The sequence below is a fragment of the Mytilus edulis genome, unplaced genomic scaffold, assembly GCF_963676685.1.
Source record: "Mytilus edulis unplaced genomic scaffold, xbMytEdul2.2 SCAFFOLD_2393, whole genome shotgun sequence".
Classification (NCBI taxonomy): Eukaryota; Metazoa; Mollusca; class Bivalvia; order Mytilida; family Mytilidae; genus Mytilus; species Mytilus edulis.
Window position 1 is genome coordinate 1 of NW_027267735.1, and position 10,135 is coordinate 10,135.

General features: G+C 33.0%; 1 protein-coding gene across 1 annotated transcript; it reads left to right on the forward strand.

Annotated features, from left to right (window-relative positions):
- Nucleotides 1–205: 205 nt before the first annotated feature.
- On the forward strand, nt 206–8,121 carry LOC139505951 (vascular cell adhesion protein 1-like; the record flags this gene model as incomplete). Its single annotated transcript, XM_071295276.1, has 2 exons — nt 206–487; nt 7,793–8,121. Coding segments are annotated over 2 exons (611 nt in total), but the record flags the coding sequence as incomplete, so codon positions are not given.
- Between the last annotated feature and the right edge of the window lie 2,014 nt (nt 8,122–10,135).

A 10,135-nucleotide genomic window follows, 5' to 3' on the forward strand; every position in this document is an offset into this window, starting at 1 on the left:
ATAGTGAAGGTTATTTTTGATTTTCAATACACATTATTTCGAAAATACTTGTTTACTATCATTTGTCTGTTTGTCTTTTTACTTTTAGCCATAGCTTTGTCAATTTATTTTGTATCTACGAGTTTGACTCTCCCTCTGGTATCTTTCGTCGCACTTTCAGATTCATGCATTACGTTTTACTTTAAAATAAAACTTTGTATTATAGGAAAACTGCAGGTGCACGTAAACAAAACCTACTACGTGGAAGAATATGGCAATCATGTTAACCTTGAGTGTACTATTATACCTGATAAAAAATTCCAAACTGTACATGTATTTTGGACAAAGAATTTTAGTGGAGGCATAATGGAACAGAACAAGCCAGTTGAAAATCCTTCATTTGATATTACATTTGCTACATTTGAAGATAGCGGCCAATATACTTGCTCTGCCAAAGATTATCAGTCTACTGTTCATAGTCAACCAATCAATCTTACAGTAATTGGAGGTAAGTATTTTCATATTAGAAAATATAGCATAACCAAACTATTCTCATTATCAATGTATGATATTAAGTAACATTGTTTCATATTCATTATTAAAGTAATTTTTAACAATCAAATTGAAACTCACTAGAAATCGAGAATGAAATATTGTTATTGAATAGAAATATACGATTATTTTAAATCTGGAAGTTATACCTGCTGCAATTTGTTCAAACGACATATGTGAATATATATTACCCTTTTGACGACCTAAACTCAGAAATAGATATAATGACAAGAAGAATACAAGGAGTTTTCATGTTACGTGTACTCAAATGGCATGCACTGTTGGTTATTCATCGTACTACCTTCAAAATTTAAAAGTCTACAGACAAATTAAATATAAGAGAAACATAAAAAAGGATACCAAGTTCGGAATATGACAGTTGTAATCAAATATATATAGTTCGTTTCTATGTATGTTGCATTAGTATTTCTTTTATTTTCACTTAAGTGTTTCTGTTCTTCCGTTGTTTCCCTCTAATAGAATCTGTGTTTCCCGCGTTGTTAATTTGTATTCCGAATTTTTTTTTTTTTTTTAAATCCTTTTAATACTGTTAAACAGAGGAATACTTACATTACTATTTTTTTTTTAATTTACCGAACTACAGTGAAAATTCATGAGAAGGAAGCACATAAAAACCGACAAAAATAAAAGCTAGCAATCAAAGGTGAAAAAGTCAGAAACTATATTTGTATGTTAAAGTAAAGATAATTTATCACCCAGTTCATTTATAAGATTCTAGTTTAAACACACTAAACGTACACAAATTATTTGAATTGTTGAATTTAGAAGACATACCGATATAGCTAGATACTACAATTAATTATTTAATAATTAACACAATTCTGTATTTATTTAATAGTCTAAAAATTGTTATAAAATACATTGTATACCATGATTACAAACCTGATCATAAACTATATCAATTTGTTTAGAAATTTAACTGTGACGTCACATTTGTGGCGTCGATTTAGTCGCGACAAACAAAGCGTTGTCCTATTGTGTTATTTTTAGGTGCTGACCTTGCTTGTTTTACATATTCGTTTTTATTTAGTGGTTATTCAGCACTTCGGTGTTGACATGATTTTCAATTATATTGTCATATAAATTTTCTGTTTGTAAAAGTATGGATTATTTTAGATAAAAGGATTGATTCATCCCAGGCATAGTCAACCTTAACCGTATTTAGAATTATGGATAATCAATGCTTTTTAACTGTGCACTTGTTTGGCTTTCTAGCTATTTTGATCTAAGCGTCCCTTATGAGTCTTATGCAGACGAAACGCACCGCACGTCGAGTGTATTAAATTATAAGCCTGGTACCTAGGACAACTATTATTATATAGTTCTGAAATGTAATGTTGTCATTTAAATAGTATATTTAACATTGCCATAAAAGCACGAAGTTTGGAAAGCAACCAAGTACAAGTAAAATCACAGAAACAACTGAACTACGACGAAAATTTAAAATAAAAAATCCCTAATCAAATGGCAAAATCAAAAGCCCAAAACACATCAAACGAATGAAAAACAACTGTGATATGACTGACTTGGTACAGACAATCCACCATTGTTTTTCTTAAAATGTCCTCAGCCAAGTCAGGAAAATGGCAGTTCTTATCTTATAGTTCGTTTCTGAGTGTGTTGCATTGTCTTTTGTTTCTTGTTGCACTTCAGTATTTTGTTGTTTCGTATTTTGTCCCTCTTATAGTTGATGTGTGTCCACACTAGCTGCATCATCACAAAAAAACAAAATACAGATGATTATGTTGTATATACTAGAACAATAAGTCAATATAGTTTTAGAAATTTGTTCGTGTATGATTTTTGACATAATCCCTTCGTAAATTTTACGGACACCAGCATGGGTTGGTTGATATCGAATATGTTCCTTATGTCGTAACAGCAATCCGTTCCCTTTTCACAAATGTGACATACTGAAACTGTCTATCGGATTTTTAATAACATGAGCAACACGACGGTTGCCACATCTTAAGCAGGATCAGCTTATTCTTCCATAGCACCTGACCTGGTTTTTTGATGGGGTTCGTGTTGTTTAGTCTTTATTTCTATCTGTTGAGTCTTGTGACTTGTGTGTATTATTTGTCTGTTTGTCTCTTTCTTTTTTAGATATGGCGTTGTCAGTTTATTTTCGATCTATAAGTTTGAATGTTCCTCTTGTATCTATTGCCCCTCTTGTATAATACTAACTTATTTGTTAATAAATATAACGTATGTACATGCATGCTGATGAAAAAACATTTTTTTAAATTTTGTCAGATATTCCCAGCTTAACAGTTAAATCGAAATATTACAATGTGCAACACGGACAAAATGTTACTCTCGAATGTAGCATTACCGCAGTTCCGCATGTCACAAATGTTTACTGGCAGAAGCAAACAGATGATTCAACAATAAATATTACATCTATTGATCAAAGAGTGTATGGCGTATCGCACTCTGTACCTTCTTTGACTTTGATAAATACGCATACAGCTGATTCAGGATTGTATACATGTTATGCAGACAATCTTCTTGGATCTGGTCATAGCCAAAATACAAATTTGTCAGTATTTGGAAGTAAGTATCTTAAATTTTTAAATGAGGATTAGATCTACCATAGATACAATGTTTATAACTTGCTGAGGGTTAAAGTAAATCCGTATATTGTGGAAGTAAAAATCCTTGGTTGAAAAATGGGGGTGACCGTTGAATTTTGAGAAATTGATTTATGTTACACATATTTTTAGATATCGACATGTTCAAAAGCATATTATCATAATGATTATGATAGTCAATGATAATGCTTCTACTGGCCTCTTTTACTATTCTGATTTGGGTGTATCATTTGAGTTTTGTGTAGCTATAGAAGAGCGTCTTGCGTACAAAATTTTGATCCTGGTATTTATGAGTAAATTCATCTGTATGTAACATATGTAAATATATCATTTGTTATAGTTATCAAAATATGTATATATCCTTAGTTGTATGAAAAAAATCCGTAAAATGTTGTCAATCAGATGTCGAATAATTATACAGGGTTTACAGCATATTTTTTTACTTCGTTTTATCCTGCAATCGACCTTTCTACTATATTAATACAGGTTAACAGATAAACTATCAAAACAAGAATGTGTCCATAGTACACTCATGCCACTCTCGCATTATTGGACCATGCAATTGGGGTCAAAACTCTCATTTGGAATTCAAATTAGAAAGATCATATCATAGGGAACATGTGTACTAAGTTTCAAGTTGATGTGACTTTAACTTCATCAAAAACTACCTTGACCAAAAACCTTGATCAAAACTTTAACCTGAACTTTGCACTATCATTTTCTATGTCAGTGGACTATGTAATTGGGGTCAAAACTTTAATTTAGAATTAAAATTAGAAAGATCATATCATGGGAAACATGTGTACAAAGTTTCAATTTGATTGGACTTCAACTTCATCAAAAACTACCTTGACCAAAAACATTAACCTGAAGCGGGACGAACAAACGGACGGACGAACAGACGGACGAACGGACCCACAGACCAGAAAACATAATGCACCTCTACTATCGTAGTTGGGGCATAAAAAACACAAGCGTATTAACTGCATACAAAGATATTCGGTTACGACAAATAGCTTACATAGATCATAAGAAGATGTGATATGAGTGTCAATGAGACAACTCTCCATCCAAGTCACATTTAAAAACTAGAGGCTCTCAAGAGCCTGTGTCGCTCACCTTGGTCTATGTGCATATTAAACAATGGACACAGATAAATTCATGACATAATTGTGTTTTGGTGATGGTGATGTGTTTGTAGATCTAACTTTACTGAACATTCTTGTTGCTACAATTATCTCTATCTATAATGAACTTGGCCCAGTAATTACAGTGGAAAATATTTTCTAAAAATCTACAAACATTTATGAAAAATGCTAAAAATTAACTATAAAGGGCAATAACTCCTTAAGGGGTCAATTGACTATTTTGTTCATGAAAAACTTATTTATAGATCTTGTTTTGCTGAACATTATTGCTGTTTACAGTTTATCACTATCTATAATAATATTCAAGATAATTACAAAAAACGGCAAAATTTCCTTAAAATTACCAATTCAGGGCAGTAAACCAACATCGGGTTGTCCGATCGATGTGAAAATATCAGGGCATATAGATCTTGACCTGATAGACAATTTAACCCTATCATATTTTCTATAAATGCTTCGGGTTTTGAGTTATAAGCCAAAAACTGCATTTTACCCCTATGTTCTTTTTTAGCCGTGGCAGTCATTTTGGTTGGATGGCCGGGTCACCGGACACATTTTTTTAAATTAGATACCCCAAAGATGATTGTGGCCAAGTTTTGATTAATTTGACCCAGTAGTTTTAGAGGAGAAGATTTTTGTAAAAGATTACTAAAATATTCGAAAAAATGGTTAAAAATTGACTATAAAGGGCAATAACTCCTAAAGGGGTCAACTGACCATTTCGATCGTGCTGACTTATTTGTAAATCTTACTATGCTGAACATTATTGCTGTTTACAGTTTATCTCTATAATAATATTCAAGATAATAACCAACCAGGTGCTCCGCAGGGCGCTGCTTTATTCGACCCCAGTGGTCGAAACCTGAACAGTTGGGGCAAATTTGGTCACAATATTCAAGCTTGATACTGTCTGAATTTTGATTGTGATCAAATTTTTGACATAATATAGGTTTTTGCCACAAAATTAATGTGGTTCAAGATCTAACACATCTATTGCACAATACTGTGCAATTGAATATTTCTTATTAAAACTTTTCAAAATTTGAAATTTGAAAAATGTTGAAAAAAAAATCCCTTAAAAAATGGCAAACTTAGATCCCCCTAATTTATTGAAACCCCCCCCCCCCCTTGGAGAAATAACCCTTAAACTCAATCCCATGCTTTCCTTTGTAATATTGAACCTTGTAGTACGATTTCAGAGAGATCCATACACTTAAACACAAGTTATTGTCATGATTGTTTGGAAACTAGAAACATGCTTCTTTTTGGCCCTTTTTTTAGCCCTTAATTCTTACATATTTTGGGCAATTAACCCAAAACCTAATCCCAGCCTCCCCTTTGTTATATGGTACATTGTGGTACAATTTCAGAGAGATCCATGCAATTACACACAAGGTATTGTCTGGAAACTAGAAAAATGCTTGTTTTGGCCCCTTTTTGGCCCTTAATTCCTAAACTTTGGCACCATAACCCCTTAAATGAATCCAAACCTTCTACTTGTGATTTTAAACATTGCAGTATATTTTCAGAGCAATTGAAATACTGGTAAACAAGTTATTATCCTGAAACTAGAAAATTGCTTGTTTTGGCCCCTTTTGGGCCCCTAATTCCTAAACGGTTTGGACCATCATCCCCAAAATAAATCCCAATCTTCCTTTTGTGGTATTGAAATGTCATTAAGATCTATTCACTTAAACTAAATTTATTATCCGGAAATTAAAGTGTCTTCGGACGACGACGACGCAGACGACGCTGACGACGCAGACGACGCAGACGACACAGACGACGACATCATACCCTCATCTTTTTGGGGTCGTATAAAAACAGCAAAATTTCATTAAAATTACCAATTCAGGGGCAGCAACCCAACAACGGGTTGTCTGATTCATCTGACAATTTCAGGGCAGATAGATCTTGACCAGATAAACAATTAAACCGATGTCAGATTTGCTCTAAATGCTTTAGTTTGTGAGTTATAAGCCAAAAACTGTATTTTACCCCTACGTTCTATTTTAAGACATGGCGGCCATCTTGCTTGATTGGCAGGGTCACCGGACACATTTTTTAAACGATATACCCCAATGATGATTGTGGCCAAGTTTGGTTTAATTTGGCTCAGTAGTTTCAGAGAAGATTTTTGTAAAAGATTAATAAGATTTACGAAAAGTGGTTAAAATTTGACTATCAAGGGCAATAACTCCTAAAGGGGTCAACTGACCATTTCGTTCATGTTGACGTATTTGTAAATCTTACTTTGCTGAACATTATTGCTGTTTACAGTTTATCTCTATCTATAATAATATTTAAGATAATAACCAAAAACAGCAAAATTTCCTTAAAAATACCAATTGAGGGGAAGCAACCCAACAACAGATTGTCCGATTCATCTGAAAATTTCAGGACAGATAGATCTTGACTTGATTAACAGTTTTATCCCATGTCAGATTTGCTCTAAATGCTTTGGTTTTTGAGTTATAAGCCAAAAACTGCATTTTACCCCTATGTTCTATTTTTAGCCATGGCGGCCATCTAGGTTGGATGGCCGGGTCACGCCACACATTTTTTAAACTAGATATCTCAAAGATGATTGTGGCCAAGTTTGGATTAATTTTGGTCCAGTAGTTTCAGAGGAGAAGATTTTTGTAAAAGATTTCTAAGATTTACGAAAAATGGTTAAAAATTGACTATAAAGGGGGTCAACTGATCATTTTGGTCATGTTGACTTATTTGTATATCTAACTTTGCTGAACATTATTGCTGTTTACAGTTTTTCTCTATTTATAATAATATTCAAGATAATAACCAAAAACAGCAAAAATTCCCTAAAATTCCCCAAAATTACCAATTCAGGGGCAACAACCCCAAAACGGGTTGTCGGATTCATCTGAAAATTTGAGAGCGGAAAGATCCTGACCTGATAAACAATTTTGCACAATATCAGATTTCCTCTAAATGCTTTGGTTTTTGAGTTATAAGCCAAAAACTGCATTTTACCCCTATGTTCTATTTTTAGCCATGGCGGCCATCTTGGTTGGTTGGCCGGGTCACGCCAAACATTTTTTAAACTAGATACCCCAATGATGATTGTGGCCAAGTTTGGTTTAATTTGGCCCAGTAGTTTCAGAGGAGAAGATTTTTGTAAAAGTTAACGACGACGGACGACGGACGACGGACACCAAGTGATAGGAAAAGCTCACTTGGCCCTTCGGGCCAGGTGAGCTAAAAAGTCAAACCTCAATTGTGTTACATCAAAAAATGACTCGAAACTCTACTCAAGGAAATAAAGTGTCATTTATCAAATAATTAAGTTTGACATGTTATACCTTTTATGTTGTCATTATCATTTTGACCACACATAAAGAGAGTAACACCAACACGTCTATTTGCGAAATTCTAATTTGTACATCAAAGTTAATAAATGTTCTGAACAAAACTATTTTCCTATTTCAACATTCTTGTAGTTTCAAAGGGTAAACTTTATGACAATTTTTTATGCAGGCGTTCCAGTTGTATCAGTAAAAGATATAACCGTCACCATTGGATATGGCCACGATGTAACTCTAGATTGCAGTATAATATCTGACCCACCGGATATCATCGTCTACTGGCAAAAGGAACATAATGGAACAACAACAAATTTAACATCGAACAATCCTGGCATTGGTGGTTCTGCCGCTAGAAAACCATCATTGACAATAAAAGAAGCAAAAGAATTCGATGCTGGAATTTATATTTGTTTTGCTTTAAATGCTGTAGGATTGGCTCGCAGTAATGAAATAAACCTGACTGTGGAAGGAGGTATGATTTATCAAATTTTCAATGTTTAGTTGTATGAACTGTTCAGAGGGTTTCATAATTTTGACTGCTTTGAACAATCCTTATTCTACATATTAACTTTTGGGATCTAGTCTCAGTTCCTTAACCGGTCAATTCATTTCCATCATTGTATTCATGTTATGTAAAAAAAAGTATTATCATTATTCGATAACGACGATCAAGCTATTGCCATGCGCGTTTGTATTGTTATTTTTTGATTACTGAAATGAATAAAGGCTTTATTATTCAACCTTGTAATGTTGACTATTTGACAAATATATTGTTGTCCTAGTAAATAAGGCAACTCATAGAATCGTTCTCTATGTAAATGACATTACGTTCACTGGTTGATAACGGAATGAGGTCTTGACAATTTACACTCACTCATCATAAACCCCACTTCACTAGCGATCATGGTTTTAGTGTAAACACATTTCATTTGTCTGCCCTTCACTTTGGTAAACCAAATTCCAAACTTAAAGACAAATTGAAAGACATTGTCATGTATGACAATACGGAAATGTAGTATCATTGTTTAGTGTTGTTGGAAGAAGTCATACTGGGTTCATTTAGAAATAAAAAGATGCCAACATACATAGAAAATATATTATTTTTATGATTTCACTATATTTTGTAAAATAACAAAACCTCTGATTTGAACAAAAAAAACTATCCTGAAACTGATGTTATCAGGAAGTTTTATGCTTGTATGCAAAATATTTTGCTACGTTTAGATATGATGTTCTTTTAAATAGCAATCGTCATCACCATGGAAATCAACGCTTTATAACGAATTAAAAATAAAATATATCATTATTTTTTTAGATAAGAGATACAATATATACATTGAATGGACATTCGATACGTATACATTGAATGGACATTCGATACGTTTAATAACGGGGAGGGGCGGTAAAAGGTTGCTGTTGTGAATTTTTATTTTTTTTTTAATTTCCAACTGTGACATATAGGACATATTGGGTGGACGAGGCTTTGTATGACCCAAAAAAAAACATGATAAGACGACATTTGAATTTGTTTCATATGAAGATTATTAAAAAAAAACAAATATGACTTGAAATAAAACCTGTACCGTATGACCCTCAGTCTTAGTTATAATATATATCTGAACTTGAAATAAATTATAATAAGGATGAGTTAAGAACAAATTTTACAAATAATCAAATTATTCGACCTTTACAATTGCTTACTTTGCCTTTCTAAGTATCAACATTCCATAAATCCATATCCTGCTATATGTTGAATATACCACGAGTGTTTTATATCCCATTTTTTAGAATGCATATCTAATTTTACTACTTCACTGATGTTTTAAATTACAGACATCAAATTTCCAATAGTACAAATACATTCGGATAAAACCATACTGGTCAAATATGGAGGTTCTCTCACACTTGCTTCTTACATTAGATCCTTAAGGGAATATCCTATCAGGGAAATATATTGGCAGTACTCAAACAATGGAATTATAACAAGACTTGATTCTAAGACTAATGGAAGACACATTGATAACTCATCTCTTACTATCATGCATATGACTACATCTGAATCTGGAGTATTTACCTGTTTTGCCAGAAATGATGTCGGGACGGTAAAAAGTAATTCAATTACTGTAGATGTGAATGGGGGTAAGTTAAGTTGTTTTAAGATTAAAGTTTGGTTACACTCTTAGCACGTTGAGAACGACACTGGTTTGACACACTATATAAAAAACCATACATAATCATAAATAAACATCGTGGGGCGCTGTCTTCCTGCGGATAGCGTTCCAGCGTACTAGCACTATAAAGTCCTGCAACTACGGTAGGCTAGCACAAAGCAGTCAACACTTTACATACACCCTTTGGTTTTTTATTTATTTTATTTTATTTTATTGTACTTCTCTTTTTTTTCAGTACATGCAAAACATCTCACTAATATTTTTTGCAAAACTCACATACACAAATTTAGGCTTATTTCGGTTTATACAAACTATTTGGCATTTAAATTCACATACACTATTTG